The sequence below is a fragment of the Triplophysa dalaica genome, chromosome 6 (assembly GCF_015846415.1).
Source record: "Triplophysa dalaica isolate WHDGS20190420 chromosome 6, ASM1584641v1, whole genome shotgun sequence".
Lineage (NCBI taxonomy): Eukaryota > Metazoa > Chordata > Actinopteri > Cypriniformes > Nemacheilidae > Triplophysa > Triplophysa dalaica.
The window spans coordinates 17,788,130-17,815,568 of record NC_079547.1 but is presented as its reverse complement, the minus strand read 5'-3'; the positions used below and the strand labels follow the sequence as shown (position 1 = coordinate 17,815,568).

The 27,439-nt window shown below is 37.2% G+C and overlaps 1 protein-coding gene across 1 annotated transcript in view; it reads right to left on the bottom strand.

The window, feature by feature from the left end:
• LOC130424227 (inactive tyrosine-protein kinase transmembrane receptor ROR1-like) overlaps window positions 1-25,008 on the bottom strand; it is a 107,754-nt gene extending 82,746 nt beyond the window's left edge. The window contains exon 1 of the mRNA XM_056749703.1: window positions 24,731-25,008. Coding sequence (XP_056605681.1) covers window positions 24,731-24,812 — 82 coding nt within the window. The 5' untranslated portion in view covers window positions 24,813-25,008. The remainder of the gene's footprint in view (window positions 1-24,730) is intronic.
• Window positions 25,009-27,439: the final 2,431 nt, after the last annotated feature.

Sequence of the window (27,439 nt, the reverse complement as noted above, 5' to 3'; positions counted from 1 at the left end):
ATAATCAACCACACAACTATATACACACCTTTTCAGTCACAAATGAGCAAAGGTCTCTATTCACTGACAATAATACGCCTTTTCTGTTTCTGCTTACGTTAAAGTCAGGCATCTGTTTTCTCTCAACACTACTGAGTCAAGCTGTTTAACACAGTTTAGCCTGCTCTGAATTTGGAGCAGACGAAAGGAATATCTTAAAAAAATTAAATAATGCATGAAAAATACTTCAAACTGTCAGATAATTGCTATTCCTTATTAGAAGCAGGATACACTGACATTTCCATGTGATCTGAAGTTACTATTTTTATATAGAGGATAATGGACCTCAGATATGAGGATGGATAAATCAGAGCTGGGTCCACTGTAATGTCACCTAAAATGCAAAGTAACATAGTTAGTTGTATCCTCTCAATTTGGCTAAATCAGAGTGAAGTCCATAATGTTGACTAGAATACCATTAATCTGCCCTCAATGATCAGTTGCATTTAAGTCACAAACACACTTTTGAGTTAAACACCTGTTAAACATGGCACAACATTGTGCCCCGACAGCCAAACCAGATAAGGAACACATTTGTTTGCTAATCGAGTTTGCATTGATGAGCTCTGGTTTAAATTGTGGTGGGAAACTATTTCTGGTGCTTCAGCGTTTTCTGCTTGTTGATAGGACTTTTCAGCACACCTGCCGATGGACAAGTGTACATGCTGTGTATATTTTTTAATATGCGTTAAATTATTGCTTTTTGGAACAGTACATTTTCATTCATTTCTATTTCAATGATATGCTTATTTGTACAGCATGTGAGAGGAGTAGTAACACGTTCTAGATAACAACATACCTCATTGAAATTTTTTACTATTTATAGAAGTGGCGAATATGTACGAATAAGGTATGAAAATTCGGGGACGAAAGACTTGACATTTTCTGACAATGTTTTCAAAAGAAAAGATGTTTTCTTTAGCAGACAGCTTAAACTGACTTTTACTTGAAGCATGCACATCCCTTACATAGTTGAAGGTCAAACTTTTATTCAATCAATTCAATTAAAATCATGTATTATGTTGCAGCTCTCAATAAAGTTTCTGGCCAACAGACTAGTAATTCTGTTTTATTTATTCTCCAAAACCAAATGTTGGCATTTGACGATCATATATTATACAGTCGGTGCTCTACTTTTACTGCTGCAGATACACACAACATATACACACACATTAAGTAGGTGCACTCCCACAACTACAGTATCCGATCAGGCCTGCATTCGATTACGCTGCGATGGCAATTATTCTTGTTTTGAAAAACAATCTCAAGCAGCCTGAACGGTTAATATAGTGCCGTTAAAGTTTCACAGAAGATCGAAGCCGCCTGGTCATTTAATACGACCTGATTTTACAGAGCCGCCGCATCATATCCTCATGTGTTGCCCACATGTATCCTGTGGCTCTTCGCATGTCCCGGCAATCAAGCCGTGAGCAATTTTTAAAACCGTCTTTTGAAACCATGCCATAATATTTTGAAAGAACAAAGGGAGAGCTGGAGATAACTTGAAGGCATGTGAATGAAAATCAGAGCTTACATTACGCACTGTCTTCAATAATCAAAAGCATACAGTACTCTTTCAAATAGCATACAAAAGCTTCGAGCGATCCAAACTGTGTTTTTACTTGAAAGACAATGTTGGAAAATACTTTATTGTTGAAGTATATACAAAACACAATCATCAAATCCCAAACGCTGTCATCCCCTCGCTTGTATATTGCGCAATATGTCAAGAGCTGAAATAAATATAGGTCCGTGAGGATTGCTCATGCACGCAAAGTCACAAAAAGCATAAATAATCTGGAAGTTTAAGACAACGCGCAGTTTAAACCTAAAGCAAAGGCATCATGCCGCTCCGAGGAAACGAAGGATCTCAGGAGGATGGTGAGAAGGATGTTTGAGAATCAATGTTTGCCTTTGGCACTACTCTTCTTAGCCATCCAAAACAACAGAGAGAAAGCAGGAGATGCCCCCCTCTGTTTCTAAAGGCCTGTTTTGCTTTGTTGTTGTTGTTGCATCACATTACTATGTCTGAAAGACATTAGGGTTTGCAGGATCTTCTGCGGTTGCCTTGGCAGCATGTAGCTAGCTGGAAAATCTGTGGCAACATGGGCGGGAGAATAGAGGGAAACTTGATTCTTTTGAGGGAAAAGCTGAGGTTGGATTTATAACAACTTTGTGAATTGTGATGGATATGTACATTTGGGTTGTGTGGTGTGGAGGTCAAATGAAATTTGCGAGCGGATATGTGCAAGCCATTCCCACAGACACTGACTCTCACACATTTATATACATTACATACATACGTATAAAGAAATATGACACGACTAGTGATAATTTCGTATATATGATAGTATAAAACATGTTAATGTCCTTAAAGATAAGGTGTAAGGTTCAATGCCCTGGGAAACAAAGGCTAGAAAAAATGTCTGCCAAATGCATAAATGTAAATTGCATTGGTTTTGTGGCCATAGTAGGGAACTGGTAACAGTGCTGTTGGGTTACCAACTTTCTTCAAAATATCTTCTTTTGTGTTCTGAAGAAGAAAGTAAGGCCATGTTCCCACTTGACTTCTTTTTCGAACCTGCTAGCGTCGGTAATACATTACAATCCTATGGAGTAAACCGTGCTTTACTACATCAAGCACCTTTTTCACGGCTAACCGATGACAGAGACCTGTCGTTTCCATAACAACATGCGAGGAACGTGATAGGTCGAGAAGGCTCAAGCTCGAAAAATAAATAGGCGGCCGAAACGCCTGTTGGAGCATAGTTTTGTATAAACTTAAGTTACATTTTCACTTTCAATATCTTCTGAAATTAGTATTGTCGTATTAAAATATGTGATGGTCAATGCAAGAACGCTCTCTGTTTATAATTCAAATAGACTTCCGCTTTTGGAGATGGGCGAAAGCGCAAAGTTGTGAAGGAAAGAGATGGACTGTTTTAACAAAAGCAGAAATTACAATTCTTGCGACACTGAATGCAACGCAGAGCCAAAATTGAAACTAAAAATCTATTAATTGCACAGCCCAAATGTCTAATGTGTAGAATAAAACATGTAACTTTCAACCAAAATGTAATTAAAAACCTTATTTGGAAATGAACTGTTTTAAATGGATTAAACTCAAACACATTAAAAGTATTTTAATTTCTCTGTCATCGAGTCAAGTCTGAACAGGTCTGGCACACATGCGGTTTTCCGCTCCGGTGGCTAAAACGTCTGCCCAACAGAAACAGACTTTGCTGAAGTACAAACATTAGAAAACTCTAGTCCTTGAAGAAGCACTGTTGACATGGGTGAATTCTCTGTAGGTGTCAGAGTCATTCTCTTCAACTGCTCTGCTTATTGTCAGTGTACTGTTAAAAGATCTCCTGAGGAACAGGAATGTTTCTTCTCTCCTCCTAACCGAGCATCACCGCAGATCCAGATGTGTGCAGCTGGGCCTGTTCAGCGCTTACATAAACATTTAAAATGTCTATCATATGGCACACAATTTCTTCACTGCTTTTTGTTTGTTTGTTTGTTTGTTTGTTTCTGTGACGGAGTTAAAACACAGCTATGCTATCTTGTCTCCATATTTATTCCAATATTCATAATCCTGTTGTTACATACTCAGTCAAAAATCAAAATAGCATTCTTAAGGTTTCAGCTGGGGGATTTGGAATACAAAACTACATCAAACTGAGGTCATTTTATGAAGGATGCATGATACGTTGTGATGTTTTTTTGGCCGGATGTTACTGTACATTAACCACGGACTTAAGTTCTCTGCCTAATCAAGATGAGATATTACTGAACTTTGTAAAACGTTATCTACGGCTTTCCATATTATTTAGCACCTTGGCAACGTTTCACCATTTGAAAGCAACTATTTAAGTTCCCATGAAATCAGAATTGAAGTTTTTTGGCTTTTAGTATAAATATGTTAGCCTTAAAGGGATAGTTCACCCAAAAAAGAAAATTCTGTGATCATTTAGTCGCTCACCTGTCATTTCAAACCTGTATGACTTACTGTTGGTAACTAAACAGCAGCGGTACCCATTGACTTCTATTGTACAGATAAAAAACATAGCAAATCAATAGGTACTGCTGTTGTTTGGTTACCAACATACTTCAAAATATCTTCTATTGTGTTCTGCAGAAGAAAGAAAGCCGTACAGGGTTCAAATGACAAAAGAAGAGTAAATGATGACAGAATTTTCATTTTAAGGTGAACCTTCCCTTTTAAGGACATCTGTAAACTGTGTGCTCCAAAACATTCACACTTAGCCCGTGTTCACACTTGACTTCTTCTTCGAAGCTGCTAGCGTCTTTTTTACATTATAATCCTATGGAGTAAACCGTTTTTTTTTTCAAAAATGTCCCAAGTGCTTTTTAAACGCCAGCTCCGGCGTCTTTTTCTTACCTCAGAGCATCTTCCGAGGTTGTAAAAGTTCAACTTTTCTGAAAAAAAAACGCCCTACGTCGAGCTCCTTTTCCCAGCTAACCAATGACAGAGACCAATCGTTTCCATAACCACATGCGAGGAACGTAATTGGCCGAGAAGGCTCCAGCTCGAAAATATAAAAAGCCTTCCGCAATGTCCGTTGGGGCATAGTTTTATATAAAAGTAAATTAAATGTTCCCTTTCAACAACTTCTGATTTCATTTCTAGCAAGAAATTAGTAGTGTATTTTTTAAATATCTGATTAGTCATTTCTAAGACTCTCTCTGTTTGTAATTCAAATAGACTTCCGTTACGCTGCCTATCTGTTTCTCTGGGCAGCCTTTGTGCACAGACACCGACGAAGAAGTCATGGTGTTCAGCTGATGTTTGTAAACAGTTAAGTATGAACACAGGCATAGAAGATATAATCATTCAAAACTTACACTCCCAATTACACCAATACGGATCAATAATTTCTATGACATCATTCTGCTTTCCAGCTTCATATTCAATTCTAGATTGTGAAGCTTTATTTAGTTCCCCATGAACCTAATATAAACTTCTTTGATTTTTACTTCTGTGTCTGCATCAAAAATCTCAAGACACTTATTCTCAATGGTGAAATGCAGCATGGCCCACAATGGCTTGTGTAGTAAAAGCTAAGCACCGGCTGTTACCCTAAAAGATCCAGGCGCATGTATGGGTCCCAAAGGTGTGTCTCTGAAGTGGGCAGACGCATGGACACGAGCAGGGGGTCCCCTCTACGAGTAAAACTTAAACTTCACTCTCAATATCATACCCCATCTATCTGCTCTCAACAGCTGCCACCAGCCTCATGCTTTTGTGCATGATTTGAGGTATGTGATGAATAATACTGGTTGAAGTATTGAACCCGACGCAAGAAATTTTATTCAACTGCTGTTTCCTTGCAACCCTCTTTTTGTAACGTATGAGATTCTGAGAAAACACCATTGACCATATCGCTTCTTTTCATCTGTACATCTGAGCAATGGAAATGTGCTTGGGTCTGATGGTCTATAGCAAATTTGAGCCGGTATTAACAATGCAAATCTGTAGAGTTGGCCCCCTGAGGAGTGAGTTTGTGGTTCTGTTCATCCTTGCCACGACTGGACTGAGCTTTTAATTGGTACATACCGGGACGATAATCGTACGCGCTTATCGCCAGCGTTTTCCTAGACGTTTTTTGACATTCATACCCAAATGGTTTTTACTGGCAATGAGCCGAGTGAGCGTGCAAATTCACTCACTGACATAGATGACGCTCAATGAGAAACAGAAATACCTCGGTACACAAGGTGGCGCTGCGCTAGTTTATACTTCTGACACTCGCTTGTCACACAGAAGATCTCATCTCGCTTCCTCTTCGTCAATCTGAGCTCGGCGAGAACGTTTTGGGCTTGAGCGCCACTAAGTTGTGTTTTACTGTTACTTCAGCAGCTCCAGGAACGAGAACAAAAGCGCCAATCTCATTGGTAGGTCAGTTTTAAACACGGCACATCAAACAAAAAAACAAGCCTTAGCCTTTAAAAAAAAATATATACGCTTTTACACCTGCCATTTTGCACGTCGGTGTGCACACTCACATTGGCTCCCTTTGTTAGTCGCGATTATCGTCCTGGTGTTGACAAGCCTTGAAATGTTTTGAAGAGTTTAAGGGTTCTACAAAAAAAAGTCGTTTCCATAGTATCCAATGGAAGTCAATGGGGGCCGGTGTTGTTTGCTTACCAATGTTCTTCAAAATATGCTTTGTGTTCTACAGACATAAGAAAGTTATACAGGTTTGGAATGACATAAGGGTGAGTAAATGATAAACACATTTTCATTTTTGGGTAAACTGTCCCTTTAAGCACATATAGGAGAAAGAAAGAGCAAACCCTCTGCTAAATCCTTTAAATAACTAGCCATGAGAAGATCACACATAAGCGCCAGTGATAAGAATCTCTATTCAAACTTCAGAGATCTATGAATCACCACCACCTGCATTCATCATACTCGCTTTTGACAGACAGCTGGAACCTCCTCCATCCTGCCTACTAGGCAGCTAACCGAAGGTTTTTTGTCTTGCTTTGAGCTTCAAGGCTGACATCCACAGGAAGGGGGGCAAGGAACAAGGCAGGCCCAGGGAGGGTGCCACACAGCCGGGCAGTTCGAAAACAATGCAGCCCAGGAGGAGGAGTGAGAGCATTTACAGATGATTAACTCTCACAAGCTGTATCACAATGTAAAAGAACTGTGGGTTCACACGTCCATATAGTATATAAATAACATTCTGACACCCTCTAAACATTCTCCACCAACTCCCATGTTGTTTTTTCTCATTTCACACCCATACACTTAACAAGAAGGTTCATTCATGTGGTCCATTTGTTTCAAATCAGTGGATCCCGAAGGCACCGGGAGACAATAGTCGGTTTGGTCTGTCCCTTGAGGGGTTTGGGTAAGTGCTATGCAGAAAACCAATGCAGCACAAAAAGAAATGCTCCCTGAATTTGTTATACTCCAGACAATACTTACTGACTGTAACCTTTTCATCTGACTACCCGAAGCCGATTATTTTCAGGAAAGCAAAATATTTTTCAAGGAGGCCCAAGACTTTAGCTGGGACATGAAAAATAAGGGCTGATATGGATATATATCCAACCCAACCCACCATCTTTAATCTTTACATCTGTATAATATATATTTATATACACATAAAAAACACGGCCAAGGCTGATGACAGATTTCATTCAATCTTCTGAAACTTTTCTTTTGAATATTGTTTTAGATTTCCTTCCATATATTCGGATTTCCTCCCTATATATTCAGACTCTGATCCTATTGTGAATTTCATTCTATACATTACATGACTCATTACGTTTCATTCAATATAGTTTTATTTAACATATTTTTTTAAAGCTTGTAAAAATATTAAATTACAGAAATAAACGGCAAAATGTGTGTAAAATAACATGAAAACATGTAATTTACTTTACAATCAATGATCTTTTATGTTTTTTCTGGCGCTCCAGCCACCAGAATATTGCAGTTTTTTATGGTGTATTAAGACTTACGGTGTATTCAGACTTTTCTAAATATTTTTCGATATAGGGGTATTTTTTTATATATATTTTGAATTCTAACCCATATATTAAAATTTTATTAATATCAATATATTCAGACCCTCATTATATTTTGAGTTTCATTGCATATATGTTTAGTTGACAAATACTGTATACCATACATTAGTCCTATGGTGTGACATAGCAAAAGCTGCTGTTAATAATTTATGATTTCATATTATTCATATTTGTATTAATATTTATACTATAAAATAGCATAAGATCGATTTTTTCTGAATTTTTGTCACCATAGCACAGATTAAAGGTAAATTTGTCAACACAAGCACAACACATGTTCACTTTCTTTCCATTTAAACTTATATTATATATATATTATAAATACAATATTTTCCTGAACAGCAAGCTATAAACGGCTACCCCCAGTTTACTCCACACAAATAGGTTGACATTATTAGATCTGAACCATACATAGATTGGCCAATTGAAGAGCTGTGATATATTTAGATCCATTAGACATTTTAAAACATTTGACCAGCCAAGCCTATACAATCATAAACCATTAGCAGTGTCTTTTTTCTGTTATGGCCAATAAATAAAAACTGAATACAACACACAAAAGAAACGAAGATATTAGTGTCAAACATATATTTATGTTTCCCAGTCATGCATCATGCACTTTTTCTCACCTCTGTCTCAAGCACCTTGGCCTTGTCTACAGTTGCGTTTAGCCTCTCTGTTTCAACACAGGCTCTCTTCTGAAATGCTCAGCACGCCGGTTTTCCCGGCCAAGCTAAATGTCTCCAGGCCTCACAGAGCTTTGTTCCTGAAGGGGCGAGCTGAATTTACAACGCAAGCTAAAGGTCGACCCGTGGAACGCGTGGGCACGGGCTTCGACCGGGTGAACCCGAACGACACACGTCAGGTGTGATTTACTGTGGACTGGGGCTGAATGAAAAGACCATATTACACAGACACAAGATACATTTAACTCAGATTTAATGCAGGTGGAGCAACAATATATCAATATTACTGCGCACGGTGAAGAAAATCTTGGCTTTTCAACCATAAAATCTCAAAAAACCCAACCTGATAACGAAGGGTTTGGATAGCAGTGCATAGTCTGTAGTGTTTTACCACATACGCAGCTTGGCGTGTATATGTGATTTAAGCAAAAGATTGTTCGGTCTTCTGGGTTCATGGTTTACATAAGAAATTCGTTTTCATCAGGCAAATGCCAGCCACCTTAATCCTACAACTCAGCCTCCCAAGAAGCATAAACAAAGGATATTCTTGGCTTAGGTACCTGTGGCAATGGAAAAGTCATTTAAACAGAACAAGCCTCAAACCAACAATGAGTTGGGCTCTTTCTAATCCTCCTAATCCAGGTTCACGCATAATATCATTATAAATCGTGCACGTGACTCCGTGTGGCACATTACCAGGATTCAGCACTCGACGACAGGGCTGATGTCTGCTCGAGATATAAATGCACTTTTAAGTAGCACTGTAGTCACACCATTAAACTAAAGAAAAAAGTATGATGTAGATGTACAATGAATGTGATCAACATATTAATAAAGTTTAGCAATATCATTTAATGAATAAGTAGTACGATTATGTAAAAGACTGGTGAACCAATATGAGTTTTTCAAAGACTGTGGATATTTAGTGGCCAGTGTTGGTTACAATGCGGAAAAGTGTAATTTAAAGAAAGCAAAATAAAACAATGCTCTAAATTATACGTTTAAAATTAAAGCTTTTAAATAAAAAAACGGTCACCACACGTTCTATATCAATGTGGAAAATTGTGAGTGTCTAGAAAATGCATTTTATTACATGTTAGGGATGCACCAAATGTTCAGCATATACAATTTTGATGTTCGGCCGACTAAGAGAAATGACTGAATAAATTTTACGAGCAATAATGTTTTTGATGATGCAATCAAGTATCGACCAGCATGAATGCAAGCACACTTTATAAAAGCAGCAAACATGTCGACATGGAAGCATTTTAAAATATTGAAAAGCACATTTTGACACTTCAATCTATGCAATAGTAAAACAATTGTCAGAATGAATAGAAGAAAATCTATTCTGTATTCAGACTTTGGCCAAGGGTTTTGTTATATTCGATTTTGTTTTGGCCAAGAAATTTCTTTTCAGTACATCCTTATGTTATTGGTCGTAGAGTAAGAACATACAGAATTATTTAGATTTCCTGTATAATTACTCAATAATGGAAAAAGGCTAGCAATGATGACCAGTGTACAGATGCAGTTGTACACACACACGCAGTTAAAACGAAGGAAGGGAAAAAAATAAGTAGTAATTTTGTGGCTTCTGTTTTTCCAAATAAAACATGTTGTGTTAGAGTGGTGATGACAGATACATGACAAGAAGACCCTGTTGTCTATCATTGAAGCACACACAAAGACACGTGCACGTGGCCACACACACAGGTACATAAGTGGGTCCACACATACAGACATACACAAACACACACACACACACACACACAGACTGCATTGCAGACGTCTGTGTCTGGGTTGTGTTTGCTGGGATCTGGTTAGTCTTCCCCTATTCTGTTTTCTTAGTCGAGTGTTACCTGCGTTCTGATGACATAGTCAACATGTCAGGACTGTGATTAATGATGATGTGTCTTACACACTTTCACTCTCTCTCTTTCACTCTCTCTCTCTCTCTCTCTCTCTCTCTATCTCTTTCTCTCATATTCACTTACTGTGTTATTTCTACCCAAGCTATATTAGTTTTAAAAATCATAAACTAAACTGAAACTAGAACTGAATTTTTTTTTCAATTGATATAGCAACAAAAAAATTATATGTAAAAAATTATTAATATAATAATAATAATAACAACAAATTGGGATGTAACGGTCTGCTCTGCTCACTATTCAAAACGATACACAATACTGCATTTAGATTTGCGACTGCATTACGATATTTGTAAAAATCTATAAAATTGACAGAATTTCTCCCAAAACATGAACCATTTTTAGCAACATTTGTTATTTTGTTAAAGAATTTTCAAAACATTTAAGGTGTAATTCAACCATTTTTATATAAACTGAAAATAACTCTCATTGAAAAATAAAGCAGAATTTTAATATAAGCAATATATTTCATTTAGAAATATAGTGCAATAGCTCAACGATACATATCTTAATCTTTTTGTATTACGACGCATGATCCTTCGATATATTGCTAAGCCTCTAAATACATCTAAAACAAAGTTAATGAATATTTAAATGAATAAATGTTTAACAATATTTAGAAATAATAAAAACAAAATGACAAAAACTATGCATCATGAAAACTGAAAATATAAAAATAAGATCTAATAAGAACTACAATGAAACTGAAAGCAAACTCACTGCTACTACTAAATAATGTACATTTTGTATATAACTAGTATATACATGTACATGTACATATATGTACAGTATAATTCATCAAATCTATCCTTGTGCCTTTGCAAATAGCTAACAGAACTCAATATCTATTTTGGAACGGCTGTTTCTATCTTCTACAGATGAATTTGAGATTACGTGGGCATGTGTATGGCCTGATGGGGACTGTGTGTGTGTCAAGTGGACAAGCATGAGTGCAGAGCTCCCTATCTGTTTCACTTCTGCAGGGACGGGGTCTTACCACTAGTCAACAGACGAAGGCTGACAAGTGGTCCTATCACAGTTCCAATTTCCCAGTGTATTATGTGTCCATTCCTCTATGACATCTCTTGTGATATTCCAACAGAAAGATTTTCAAATGTTAATGTTAAAGAGCAAGTTCACCCAATAACGTTTCAGTTGATGTTTAAGTTTGACCAGAATTCAGACAAAAAAATCTAATCCGTTTCTGCATGATCTATGGACTAAGAATCTAATGAGTGATTTCTCTTAATTTACCGGCTGGCAAAAAGAGAAACCAAAGGAGGGAAAGAATCTCACCATCTGCTAAAAACAACACTTAGGAGTCCAAAGCAGAAACACAGATGGCGCTTCCACAATGTAGAAAGCAAGAATCCATCCCGCAGAGAACTTACAAGCTTGAAAAAGACATGTAAATCAACCATTTATGATGGTTAGGCTATGTCAAAAAACAGACAGGTGTCAGTAAGAGCAACAGTTTTTCCTTTGAGGTCTCAGACACCCCACTGTCTCTGGGGGTCTTTGGCCCCATGTCCCACCAACACAGTGAATGCAGGGGGACCGAGCCCTTTGATGCATAGCCATAAAACCTCCTCTCATCTGTCTACAGACTTCCCAACGCTTTGTGTCTCCCCTTTAGCCCAACCTGTTGTGATGCCAACTAAGCAAAGGCTGGGCCATCCATATTCACATGGCAGCAAAAAAATGAGGGTGTCCCTTTTGAAGGACTGCCACTGGTTGAGAGTGGGCAGTGCAGCCACATCGTTCTTTGCTTTCTCGTTTGCTTTTATAAATCAAACATTTCATTCCCCGTGCAACCCCTTTATATCTTGCTACTTTCATAACTTCCTGTCTGTTCAGAAACCCTTATTGCAATTTATACTTTCTATTTCCATTCTAATGCCAGGCCATTTACAAATACCTTCACCCCCTCCTCTCTCTCTCCTCTGGTTGTTCCTGGTCACCTCATTCTTTTCCTCTAGTTTCCTCAGAAACACCCCCTCCAGTCCTTTGTGCCCTTTTTTACCCCTTCCGCAAAGTTTGCCTAAAAACGCAGCTGCCTTCAATGTTCTGCGAATTTCCCTGTTGCTTTTCTTAAAAGTTAAAACACTGCTGTAGTGGAAAAACTGAATCCCACGGTTAGAGCTTCGAAGAGGTGCTTTAAGCGTAGCATTCGTTTTAATATGTCAATCTGGTACCAGGAGCATGTGGCTTCATTTCAAATACTTGTACTGTGAGGTGTGGAGCAAAATTCGAAGTGAGCGGAAACATGCAGTTGAACCTTCTCTAATGAAGCGTGGCCTCACTGCTGCTTTTTCTGGACTCCGGCGGCTCTAAAAATAGGAAGAAGTGTAGCGCAATGGCTTACACATCTGTGAAGCGCTTGTTTAATGCAGATAGTTTACATCATCAACTAATCAGCGATGTGTATACGTGTTTATGTTACAGCGTTTACGAAAAGGCAATTGCAACTTCTTTTTATGTTAACTTCATTAAGAGATTATATAGAATGTGGCAGAATTATATCAAATAAATCCTTAAAGCTCCATTGTCTCTCTATGAAATTAGTTAAGATTTATTGATAATAGATGTTGTCATTTATTAATGTGATTCCCTAATTATTTATTTACTACATATTCAAAATGAGTCTTACATACTGTCCCTTTAAAGCAGCGTATCGTTTCAACTGGACCAGAGGTGGGAAGTAGGGATGGTTCACCCAAAATTAAACTTCTGTCATCATTTACTCACCCACAGGTTGTTCCAAACTTGTATATACATTTTTGTTTGCTAAACACAAGGAAAGATATCTGGTAGAATATCAGTAGCCAAACAAATCAAATCCCCCATTTACTGCCATAGTGTGGAGAATAAATACTATGGGAGTCAGCGAGGGACGAGATCTGTTTGGCTACTGACATTCTTCCAAATATCTTTGTGTTTAGCAGAACAAAGACATTTGCAGGTTTCGAAGAATATGAGGGTGAGTAAATGATGACGAATTAAAATTGGGGTGAACTATAATTTTAACGATTTTAATACTTATGTGTTTTTACTTTGGAAAGCTTTGACTTCATGTCACTTTTTTGCTTTTACTTCACAATGTTTGAATAATAAAAATGTCAGATACTTCAGTAGTATTACTTTAGACAGAAACAGTACTATGCACCAGGAGTTGAAGTGACTGGTAGTGACATCTGGCTATGACATTATTTTGAGAAAAGGGGAACGCTGGTGTGAAATACGAAAATCCTGCCAACCGTTGACTGCAGGAAAACATTTTAAAACATTTCAGTAATCTCCACTTTGATAGAAGAAAAGCCTTTAAACACAAACTAAAGTGGCTCATTTCCTGTTCAGAAACTACGACGCAGAAGTTTAAAAGCTTTTTGACCCAGACAAAAACAAAAAATAATAAGCAAGCGATTCACAGATGCACTCTAACCAGCCAATAAGAACAGAGCATCTTTTTAAGTGTCATTCTGTACAATAGCCACTCGTTTCCGGCCACTCTTGCAACATGTAGAGATCCATCAAGATTATTGCTATCGCAGAACAAACAACAGTTTCTTTGGTTTCGCTGAAAGTTTGTTATTCATGTCTACATCTGTAGTTCATCATATATTGCTCTTTTGGAGATTAAAGGTAGAAACAATTTATCCGAATGCTGATAAAACTGCACATTTGTCATGTTCTAGTTGTGCTTGTGCTTTGCTTATAACTTCAAAGCTTTAAGCTAAACAAATAGTTTGGTTATTAAAAAAAAAATGTTTTTTTAAACATTCGCAACTGATAGCGGACGGTTCAAAGTTTTTCTTCGCTTTCTCCAAGGTGAATAATCAAGTCTGGAAAGAGCTGTGAAAAATGCTTCATATACATTATTTTTGGCCCGGCTTCTTCAAGAAGAGGTGAAAATGGCTTTACCTTCCGAGAAATATCTCTTCTCAAGTTTGGCTCGCCACATTTCAGTCTTGTTATCTTAGTCTCTCTTTCTGTGTTCCTACCTCCTGTTAGTTTTGGGAAAGACTTCAAAATAGGTGTAAATCTAAACTGAGAAACAACACTGAGAAATGCAGCGCGATGCCGGCATCATAATGTATCACTGATGATACAGTATTTTAGGCCTGTATTTAAAAATGAGCGACACACCTCCAAATACAGATGTTAGAGTTGAGCTGACAACCTCTGGCTGAGGGCCACACACTCTTACAGCTTACAGAACCTCCTTGGCCACGTCTATGGAAAATGGACTATCAATTGGAAGGGGTAATTGTGGGGCAGCAGTGGCCCGTCTAAAGCCCTTGTGACATCACAACTGGGAATATTTTCCACAGGAGTTTTGTTCAGGCCGGATGAGGTGCTGGTAGACCAAAAAGTGTGTTGCCTCTCTTTGAGTAAAAAATGAGGGATGCATTTTTATGGAATGTTTTTCAGCTTTTGTGGTGAAAAATGACTGCAAAACTGAGTGAGTGCATACATATGCAAGAAAATGTGCAAATATTTGTGACCCTGGACCAGTCACAATGGTCTTTCTTTTTATTTAGATTTAAAAGATGAATAAATAAGCTTTCTATCGTGGTATGGTTTGTTAGGATAGGAAAATATGTGAACTATTTAAACATTTGTAATCTGAGGGTGCAAAAATATAAATATTGAGAAATATTTCTTTAAACTTTTCTATCAGGGGTGCTGTGGCAGATTATTTTAACGCTCTCTATTGGCTTACCACTGTAATGATGTTGTGGAGAGTAAGCTTCACATAGATACCCAATTTAAATGGGTAATTCCCAAAGAGCCGGCAGAAGCGAGTGATGTTTGTAGGCGTGTTTCCGGCCATTTTTGTTCAACGATACAAAGTTTTTCAGAATTGTTTTTTGTAACAATATTTGCTAATATTTTATTTAGGCCATTCTGTAAATTTTCCTAAATAAACCGAGATCACCTGGCAAATACACTTAAAGAATGAAAAAAAAAAAAAGAGTAATCTGTCATGTGGGGTACAAATAGGGTGTTTACTTAAACACCTATGACCGTAAAACTCATCTTCAAGCTGAGCACTATTGACTCAGTCATTTTGTTATTGGACATATCTCAGCACTCCATGAAACCGCTGCTAATTGCTTTCATATTACCAAGCACGCAGCCAATCTTGGGGTCTGTCCAAGACCACCCTTAAGCCGTACAACAGTGTGAGCTGTGCGACTTCCACCTTAAAAAGAGAAAGCAAAAAGAAAGAGAAACTACAAGCCTATTCTTGGTTCATGCGTTTTTAAGAGGAATACAATAATAGAGTCAGACGCAGAGTGTTGACAGCACTAAAAATTGATAGGGTACTTTATTGCCTTTTGAGAATGGATTAATGTTATAATCCTGGTGAAAGATTCAGTGACCTGCCTCAAGTGTAATATACACTACTGGATCAAAACACAGCAAAATATTTTCCTTCCTCTACGAACCTGAGAGGTGCGGTGTCTGCCGACAACTATTTTCGGTCAATAAGAGGAAGAGAATTAATATTCAAACTAATCGTTTTATGTTACGTAATGCATACTCAAAATATAGTATTAATATAAAAACTTTTATAGCTAAATAAATTCATGTCAAAAACAATCTGTTAACAAAGAAAATGCAAACCTGAAATTAAATTATAAAAACGTCACCCAGTTTTTTCCCACTGGCTAGTTGAAGTCAAGCAATAACAATGGACTTACCAGGCTCAGCGTTTAGAGGTTCACAGCAGTAATGAATCAAACTAAACGTTCATCCCATTTGAAATCAGCAGTCCAGCAGTGCATGTCAGAAATAATAACTCATAATGTCGGTAATAGGCCCGTTCACCCTGTACAGTGAAGCCGATGCCAGGCCACTGGTTTTACTGAAGTTTTACACAATTATACACAACACAGCAGCACGCACAAACAAACCTTTGTTTCTCTGCCCAATTTCAATAAATGCCTTCAGCACTATAGAACGTGAAATGATTGTGCAAAGTAACCCAAGTTGGCATGCCCGTTTGTGAAATCGTTGGGTTTGGTGGAAATTATTAATCTAACTTCAAAAGAAAGAAAAGAATCTTTAGAAAGAATTTCAGATACTAATGTGAAGCTTATAATGTTTAACGCAAACCCTAAATGTAATTCACAATAACAGCACAAATATCAGCAACGTTCACATTTCTGGGCATCAGTTTTATTTGCACTACCATTGCAGGCCTTTTCAGTTTTGAGACCTCTTCACTGACCTTTCCGCTGTTTTGTTGACTCATCTGCCTTTTCATTAGGGTTGGGTAACGGACTCGGTACTTTTAAAGGGAACTTACCGAATTACGTTGGTTCTACCGATTATCTATTCACATTAAATCAATCTGTGCCAAATTTCGGTATCTGAGAACACATCGGGTGCTGCTCGAGAGCAGGTACAAAAGAGAAAGAGAGAGAGTGAGAGAATTTTACTTCACGCAAAGCGAAAATAAAACCGCTAATGAAGAAGGCTGTCCTTATCAACGTAAAAAATGAAAATAAACACTCAACTCTACATATGTTTATCATATTTATATAATTTTTCACTTGTTCTTGTTTAGAAAATTAAGCATACAATTGCATTAAGGAAACCGCTCAGACACAGCCGCCATGCTTACACATAACACTGCGCTGAACATTAAAGTTTTTTTAAGGTGTTTTCTGTCCACCAATGAATAAAATCATCTCATGAAGTCCTGAAACAAATTTATTACTGACAGATTAGAGCAGTTGATAAAGAAAGAGGTGAGTGGGGCCATCACGGTGCAGTTTGAAGCTGTGAACAGCGCAGCAGAAGACTGATGCACATATACATTACGTATTATTATATGATCAGCATTATATATATATATATATATATATATATATATATATATATATATATATATATATGTAATTCTTTCAGTATCTCTGTTAAAAATGTATTTTACAAATCAATCTGTTATTTTCAGTAATGATGCTGTTAAAAATATTTTTGTAGACTTTTCTAGGTTTTTTTTCTATATAATCTAATGGTCTGTTAATGGTGGATGCCTTATGGTTTAGGTAAATGATCACACTGCATAAATAAATGATTATGTGTGTGATGAGGAAATAGAATAAGCTGCTAGTAATAATAATGCTGTAGTTATTTCTATAGTCTATTTCTTTTGTGTAAAATTTCAACAAATTTTTTTGAATTGAGAATGTTCAAATTTTTTTATTACACAGAGAGTATAGTACCAAAAAAAGGTAACTTTTGGTACGGGCTCCGAATTCCAGGTACCATATTTATCCCAGTACTGGCTAAAAAGTGAACGATACCCAAACCTACCTTTCATTCAAGTAAATCACCAAGTGTGGCTGTATATCTAAAGCTCAACTCAAACTCCTGCCGGCTCTCTCTCACTTTGCATTCTTTCGTTCAAAAGTTTTAGTTGTGACATCTATATATCCACACGAATTAGTTAGACAGTTTTAGCCACATTGAGATTATAGCAAATATCCATGCACACTTAAAAAAATTGTTAGTTCTTCTTGCATCAATTCAAGAATCTCCAAAGCATAATGCTCATTTTCTAGTTACATTTACACAATTAACACATGCTCCTGTTTACGTTTCATTTTGCTATGAGGTCTTATTATTCCTTTATACTAGGGCATCATATTATTTGTTTATAGTAGGGCAAATTATTTTGGCAAAATAGAATGCCGCACCATAATAGTTTCACGATTTTCATGGACAGTTAAGATGAATTATGAATGATTGCACACCTCTATTACCATACAGTAAAAAAATCTGTGCATCTGCAGCCCATTGAAGTCAATGCAACAGAGTTTACTCGAGCTAAAATAGATCCCATGTTTAATTGAACATGAATGGGAATGTAAGGGATACATGGCTAAGGGTTCACGGCAAAAAACTGAAAATATGCCTTTCTAAAATCCATCCATCCCTCGCAGGCTTGTTTTCATTTGCTTAAAATTAAATCCGTCTACCCTGCAGAGTCCCATTTCACAGAACAATGGGGCCTTAAAATACCTGAGGGGAAATGAAATAACTGTTAACCTGGAAACTGAAAGAACCAGTTCAAACAGGTAAACTTAATTTTCCCCTCAACACTACTTACTTCAGATTTCGATTTACCCAGGAAAGATTCCACAGGGACTGTAGAAGGCATTCCTGCTGAATAACATTTCCAACCTTGATGAGATTCCTCTCCGCCACAGGCAAACACACAACATAACCAGATGAGCCGTGCTGTTTTTCATGGACATGAAGGTATGTGAGCTACACTGTACTGCAGTTTTTGAGGAACTATGGTCAGTGCTTCTTATTGTTAAAGAAACAACAACACAATAGGTCATTTTTTCTGCGGAGTCATCATGTTTGTAGATGATTTTGGTAGACGGGTTCATATCAGCGCTGCTTGGCCCGTCTATGAGATCAGTTGAAGTTTAAGACTTGCTCTGTTTGCACATACTGTAGCTGGGCAGCGGTCTCAAAAGCATCTGTGACCTGTTTGGCCACCAATCACAAAGCATTAGTGAAATGAAGCTTTTCATTTCAGGATTCCACGGTCGGTGTGGTCGAGGGAAGTCATTTTGATTGTGCCACCTCCAGAGTAACGGAGCTTGTCTGCATAAATGAGGAAGACGGAATGGGAGGATAACAAACCAGATATAGAAAAAAGACAGAACTGAGAAAACAACCAATGCTTTAGAACAGGAAATGACAAAGTAAATAAGCACACTAGTAAATAGTGCACTGTTTCTTGTTGTTTTTAAGCCAATGTCGGCCCAGTTTCTACGTAGTTGTTAAGTATCAAAGCAAACACTGGCTTTTGTTAAATTTTGAGCTACTTTCTGTTCAGAAGGGTCAACCTAAACAAACAGATTAAAAGTTCTTTGCTCACCTAGGGCTCGTGGGTAATGGTCTGTTAAATGCAAGATGCCTCACTGCAGGTATTCTAATCTTCTAGCAGTTTCGAACACACTTTACTTTCTGAACCACTAAAGCGATGTGTTTAACTCTCTCTCAAAAAACCAACAACATCACAAACTACTTCACTTAACTTTTAACTTACAATTCAACATGCATGCTATTTCTTGACATTGCTTTCTAATTCCAGAAGCAATGAAACATTGAGCTTTATTCTGGCTGAAATCAGCTTGTTAAACCAAATCACTTCAACAAAGCTAAGGACTAAAGTCTTGAGTACTTGTTCCCCACAGAACACAACCGGATTTAGGCTTCTAAAGCTACTTAAAATAATTAACAAACAACAAAGACAAAACGTATTTGGAGGAATTATTACATTAAGTCTCAAACCAAGCAGTTGAAGTTCAATGGGTCACTAAACTCACGGTTCAAATCATTTAAGGATTTTGAGTCAAGGATCGGCTTTATTTTTCATATCAGCCAATCTATATGCTCATCAAAGCATTTTTGAATTATTAAACTTAGAGAATAAAAATACATCGACAGATTCTTTTCTGACAGAGAATCTAAAACTCTTATTATTTATCTTCTAGACTATATCATATGCATGTAATATTTTACAAATTTACATATATATAGGGTATCCATTGACATTACTTTCCCATGTGTGAACACCGTGGGACAAGCCCTGTTGACTGCCAGGACAAGTTCCCTTGAGTGGTAAAACACGCAGCAAAAAAGCTGCTTTCAATAGGAGAAACGCGGACTAAAAACATGCAATTATTTGCGGAAATTAAAAGCAGTTGGACTCTACGGTGATCCTTATGACTTTGGACAGTGATATGTTGCGCGTAATTGCGTTTCCTGATATTGTAAGCAGCCATTTTGCTGAGTGTTTTGCCACTCAAAGGAAGGTGTTTTGGCGCGTTCATGTGGGAAAGTGACGTCATGTGCATACCGTCTATAATCGTACCATGATATTTACATCGTAGCAAGAAAAGAAAATAATATATTTCAGATCAATAATAAAACCTGACATAAAACATACCATAACTTTGGTGTGCTAAATTGCGCAAAAATCACTTTTTTCGAGTGGCCATATTGAGCATTGCATTCCTCCCCATTCATTGTAATGGCCAGGGGTGGCACGTGATCTCGCAAGGTCCGTTGTGTCAGATTTGCTAGTGACCATTTAATCACATATGCTCCCTAAATTTAACCCCTGCCACCTCAAAATATATTTGGGAGCATTTGTGGGAGTGCACATTTTGTTTTGGTGCAACCTGTTTTCATAACTGTACAGAACACGCGAATAAGTGCACAAGGTATGGCTGTGAGCAACAGTGACCGGCCCGACCACAGACAACATGATTTTCCATCCCATTTCTCTGAAGACTGTGAGGGTTCAGTCTGTGGAGGAAGGAGGATTGACAATGTGATATGATGATCACAACCTCTGCTAACACCAGCTCTATACTAAAAGCTTTGCTTGTTAAAAAAACAAAGGATACGTTTTTTGCAATAACTGCCTGTCATTTAAGTTTGTGACAAAACATTTTGCAGTGTTTACATATTGTTTATCACTGCATTACATAATTCATTCAAATAGAAGTTAAATGTGTTTCATAAAGTACAACTTGATTTTATAATGCATACATTTTTTGCATTTTGTGTTAAGATGAACAAAATACATTTTCCCCTATATATCATTAATGAGGATTTCTTTAAAAAAGTCAAAAAATCTCCTCTCGTGAACCCAGTCTGGTGTCTTGTCTCGTGCGAAGTGTCTCGTCACTTAATTCGAAATATTTAGACAAATATTTGACTCATCACTGGGGTATATAAAGACCCACCTTGACAAGGAACTTCCACAAAGCTGCAATGTCAACATTCATTTGCTAAAGAATAAGAACAGTTTTGCCTGCAGTTGTGTCTCAAAACATCAACTTGACTGCAATTCTGAGAAATATTTAATATCCTGATGTCAAGGTGAGGTAAGAGTGAAAATCTTGGAAGGACGTAAGTGTCAAAATGTAATTCCTTCACGCTTTTCTCTTTTTATTAGAACAGCTTGAGTAAACATCAAAAATGCTGCCAGGGCTTAGCCGTCTATGACAATATGTCAAAAAAAACCTGACAGGATTGCAGGTAAAGACCAGTTAGGTGCCAAGGAGCTCAAGACTGGCAACCTGAAAAACACAAACGAATTGATCCAAAACTTGTTACTGTAAAAAATTGAATTCTGTTCAAAGGGCTTAATCCGCTATTCGCACATGGGTGTCTGATCTGACAGCATTTTCAACACTTAGGTGGGTTTAAATTAGTCCGTTGTCGTACAAAAAAAGTTCCTTGTTTATACGGCCATTTCACATGCGTTTTAGAAAAAAATCTGCTTTTACACTACACTAGCGAAAACGTCTCAGATTTTGTCAGAAACTCTTGCTTCGGTAAGAGCTATGCGTTTTTAACGCAGTATCATAAACGCCGCCTTGATAGATGTTTTTCAAAACACGACAAGCCTAGTAACACCCACTTCTATCACTCAATGTGTGACTGCAATTTCAGAGCCAGATATGGACGACTGGGGCACATTATTTTGGCATAAGAAATGTTCCAAGACTGACAGCGAGACCGAATTATGAATGTACAAAGCTCTCCTCAGAGATAGAAACCTGAAGCTGTCAAGACCGGCGCTGTGCGAATGAAAAGGGAGAAACATCCCAGATGACGGATACTTTGCACATATATTTTCATTTTTAAAGCAAATATCAATCTCGGAGTGAAAAAGGTTGTAAAGTCGAGGTATTTATGAGCTCACAGGGAGCGTGGCAGGTACAAAGGCCCGACTGTGGGCGGCGAGAAATTTTGCAGTGTTTATGCATTGAGGGTTACTCGACTTTTAATACAACCTAAACAGGATTTAGAGCTTCACTTTACGACACACTTACAGCAAAAATTAAAAAGCCATGTTTCATCATGCTTTCTAAAATGTGCGTAGCATATCCTGGCACATAATGTCGGGCGGGCAAGGGGAAAGATATTATTTGATAAGAGCTGGCAGACGTCAGATGTGTCTGATAATCTTGGCAGCTCATTTCCTATTATATTCATTGCAGACCTTTTGGCCTGTGATATATATTACCATCAGCGTTTTTTAGACTGGAGGCGGAAAGGTGGGTAGGACTTATCTAAATCTATTCCATAGGCAATGTGCTGTCACCAATCATTAGAATTAAGATGCAAAATAGAGACAAAATAAATAGCGGATTTTGCCAAAAGGCATAACATGCAAAGAATCTGAAAAAAATATAATTTTTGAAATATGTTTCCTTTTTGGAGTTTGAAAACTGAATTGAACTGAACATCACAATAATTTTTCTTAACCTTGATAATGAAACTGAATGGCAATAACTCTCTCGCCACTTTCTTCAACACAAACTCAGGCACGAGAAGAGTTTATAGCACACCATCACTAAAGACAAGTGAAAATACACAGATCACTGACCGATCTTACGTCCGAGACCTAAACATCCAGCTCTAACAGAAAACCTACAAAGAGAACTAATAGAGACAGCGATTCATCAAAGTGTTAAAAACTCCTAACAGGCTATAGAGTCGCCCCACGTTATGTTTATTAAACAAGACAAGCCAGGATTTTCCATCCAGACAACATTCAGCATTTAGTAATAAAAGTTTTGACACCTCAGTCATATAGAAATATAGCGAAATATAGCGAAGAGAAATGTGCAACTCATAATATAATATATAAAAGCATGCTACATTAAACACAGAAGTTGTATAAAGTCGTACAAGGAAAAAGTCTGGCTCACATGCATTACGTCGTTTTCACAAAGTTAGAGCATGTGGTTGAACAGGCATTCCTTCAACATCTCTGAAGGTTTTTTAAAGATGGGAACCTTGATGCTTGAGTTACTGTACTGCACTTAAAAACCAGTTTAAACCTATAAGAAGTTTGAGGACTCTGGGACAAATCCTCCTGTTTTAGGGGTATAATGCCTTTTGTGTCAACATTCTGCTTGGCAGAATAGTGCACTGATAGAGTTCCACCCCAGTGATTTATAATTTACTGACTATTAACCAAAGGCTGGATCACAGAAGTCGTCTGTTTCCATTTTGGCCGCACTGCTCTCGAAACTATGACATAAATAGATATACATGTTGCAAAGACTCCATAAAACGACATCTGAAAATGTTTATTTTTTGTGACAAAATCTCTAAGGATACTTTCTTCAACAGATGGAAAAATACTGTTGCATTTATACAGACAAGGTGCAGCAAACCACATATTGACCAAAAACATCAATCGGTCAAGGTGACAAACTTTATTTAAGGAAACACTTAAATGGAGTCTTCTTTTAAGGAGGCTAAAAATAAATCTAGATTACAGGACCAGCGGTCCAATTGTGATCTCTGTAGGGATGGGACCGTTTGAAGGTATACCCTGGTATATTGCCGTTTGAAGGTGTGCGATTTCAAATCGAAGCCACTTATCTATATATTCTTTTTAGAATTTTAGTCCAAAAAATATATATTTTTAAACCTCGACACCTCAAAGCATTGAAACTTCAATCGTCGCATGCCTAGATCTCTGTTTCTCAGTTTAAGTAATAAATGAAAAAAACTTATTCTTATGATCTTATTTACTAAATTAATTTATGAAACACTATATTCACAATACACACCTGCAGCTATCTGAAATAATTGACCTATCTAAAATAGTACATTTAATAAACAATACATTGAATAACATGTATATATACACACATCTAATTAATAAAAAATCTCCTCCATCATAATAACCTTTAAATCTAACAGAATTAGGTTATTTTATTTTTATCTTCAAGTCACTGTCCATGACTAATTTCGGAAAAAATACTTTAGCCTAAGTGTACTGTTTACCTAGTTATTTTTGGAGCTCATGACAATTGTCATTAATACAAAATGAATAACCTTCCCATACAATATGTCAACATGGCCACAATAAAATGATGCGTTATCCAAACCTACATGCCTGCGTTCTTTCGTCTAGATGCTATTTCTTCTCAAATGTCTCATCCCCGTTCTTGTTGAGTTAAGGGAAATAATAAAAACTTCATGGAAGTTAATGTAGCCTTTCAACTAAGCCCTTGGCTCTGAATAATTGCATGCTATCTTATGTCAAAGTGCTATTCGAAGGCAAATGAAGCACTTCGGCCCATACAAAGAAACTCCAGCTGAGAGCTCAGAGATCGTCACTCGCTCGATCAGTCCACTTAAACATCTCTATTGTCATTCCAATTGCACAAAACCTCTTGTGTTTAGATAGCCCTCTGGCAAGATGCTGAGCCAATAGGTAAACAACAAACACGGCTACTACTAAGAGCCCAAACAACACTCAACTACAGAGCAACTTGGAATGACCACAATTCTTGTATAGTTCCATGCGTATTATGCGTAACGTACTACGTAAATTGAGTCAGTAAATCAAAGACGTGACGCAATAAAGTGTTTGAAGCCGATGTTGTTAGTAGACTATAAACAGAACGCAAATGCACAAGTTGAATGGCTTACCGCTGTTGGCTATGAGCAGCCCGATGAGCAGAATAAAGTTGAGCTGACATCCGTGCGACTCTTTCACGGTTCCTCTACACATTGCTACTGTTACATCCACCGCAAGCTCTTCTCACAGGTACGGGTTTCAGCTGGAGAATACACAGGGTTGCAGAGCTTCTTTGCTGAACCACCGATGTCCGCAGAGGTGTAGTGCTGTAGGGTGGATGGTCCTCTGCTTTGCTTTTCTCTTTCCTTCTCGCGCTCGTATTTGGGAGTTTGACTTTCTTCGGTACTCTCTGCCCCTCTCTAAACTCTGCAAGAGTGTTCAGACAGTTCCTAAATGTGCGGACATGTGCTGCCGAGAAGTGTATGTGTCGCCACCTGCCGGCGAATTAGAATTAAATTGAAATAAACTTTGTCAAGTAAATGGTAATTACTAATAAACAGTGTTGGGTGTAACTAGTTACTAGGTAATTAGTTACTGTATTTTAATTACTTTTCCCTTGAAAAAGTAAAGTAAGAGATTACTCATATGTTTTCTGTAATTTAATTACAGTTACTTTTGATGTACTTAAACTAAATACTTTGTGAAATATATGCGTGTGCATTAGTGTAATTGACATCAAAATTCAAAGTCTTACTTTAAAATCTGTGCTTTAATGTATAATTCTCACATTTGTAATACTTTGGTCAGTTAATAATATTATTTATTTGAATGAATTAAATAAGCCGTTTCACGTCTATCCTTGAATCACTTAATCAAGGTCGATGTGGAATAGAGAAAGTAATTAGTAATGAGTAACTAAATACTTTTTGGACAGAGTAATTTGGACAGTAATCTAATTACACTATTGAATATGTAATGAGTAACTAGTAATTAATTACTTTTTCAGAGTAACTTACCCAACACTGCTAATAAATAGGGAGTTTCAATAAATATAGTATAAAACAACATTTATATTTTTTTAAGTATATTTTTTCCGTTTAGTTACGTTTTTGTTGTTGTTGTCGTAATTATAAAAGGGAGAGTTCACCCATATATTCACATTCTGACATCAGCTGCGTTACAACCAATACATTTCAAGGAAAGAATGAAACTACAATGATTACATCTTTAAAAAAATAAATGTTATTTGTATACTGTTTTTCAAATGAGACAAAATGGCATATGCCACCTCCGGAGGACTATTATGTCATTCACTATCTGACTCGTTCATCTGCAGAACATAAAAGAGGATATTTGGAGAAATCTTTTGGGATATTTTAGGTCCACACAATAGAAGTAAATAAGGGTCTACCCTAAACTTAAATTAAACATGTGTTTCCAGGCTTGCCAGATCTGCGTGATAAAACCATCTCCGGTCCAAATATCAAAAATAACAATATACAACTCCTATACCTATCAAAGGTCTGTTTTCATAAAAGCTAGATTTTACCTTGAGAATGACCACTTATGAACCCTTCTTCATTTTAGTAAAATGTAACCCAATTCTGTGTTAAAATTTGTGTTGGCAATTCTGAGTGAACATGCAACAGAGCAACAAAAATGTATGTTGAAATCTTACATTAATATATAAGATATGTAGATATATATACATCCATCCATCCATTTTCTACCGCTTATCCGAACTACCTCGGGTCACGGATATATATACATATATATATATATTTATATTAATATTTATTATTGCTGTTTAAGATTTATTGCATACGTTAGGCAACAATGGGTTCCATGTATAACATAAACAACTGTGTTGGGATAGGGATAGCAATTTAAAGTAGCACTTTTTATTATATAATTTCCTCATGATATATTAATTATGTATATAGGGTACATCTGTCAGTCGACTGCTGATGACTAACTATCTTCTTGTCTATTAAATCCAGAGTCAGATGTTTCCACTGAAACAGCTCAGGTCTGCAAAGACTGGACAAAGAATGGTAGCAATTTACAAGGCGGGGGTCTCTCATCCCGACCTGTTTTTTCAGTTCATTTATGTTATACTGATGGCCAACGAAAGGGGCAAAACGTTCCCCTTTTGAAGTGACAGGCTGGGTTGACTCCCCAGACCTAAGTTCATCTCTCATTTCCTCTGGTGATGTGAACTCTCTGACACACACACACATACTGAAGACTGCGATCAAAGCCCAAGTTTAAAGACGCTCTCCTGCAGATTCTAATATGAGCTCACCTGCTGGGAGAAGATGGTGAGGGGTAAGAAAGGGGTTTCCTTGCCGCTTTCTTCTGGTTGCTGAATGAATCGTGATGGAATGCAATGCAAACTAATGGAAGAATATCAAAAACATTATTATGACCATCTGATTGCGTGGAGAAGTTGTCAAGGTTCATAAAACAACATTAGTGTTTTGTTTTATCTGAGATTTATAGTATTTTCTCTACTTTCGAGCGTCTTAGTTCGGAGCTCGGTTTTCAAAGAAAAGAAAATCTCTTCAGTGTGATTGCATCTAATATCAAACATTTGGAACCCATTATCTCCTGAGCAGCAAAGCGGTTGAAATATTTGTGACGTGGGGCTATTTTTCTTTCCGATGTCTATCTGTTTTATTTTCCCAAAGTAAAATAAGATTATTAAAATTGCAACCATGCACAGCGAAACTCATCTATTGTAATGAGCAGAGGGATCGGGGGTTATGCAGGCCTCTTTGAAGGGCCGTTCAAAGTGAATCTCTGCAGAATAGACCTTCTGTTTTGATCCTTAAATGAAG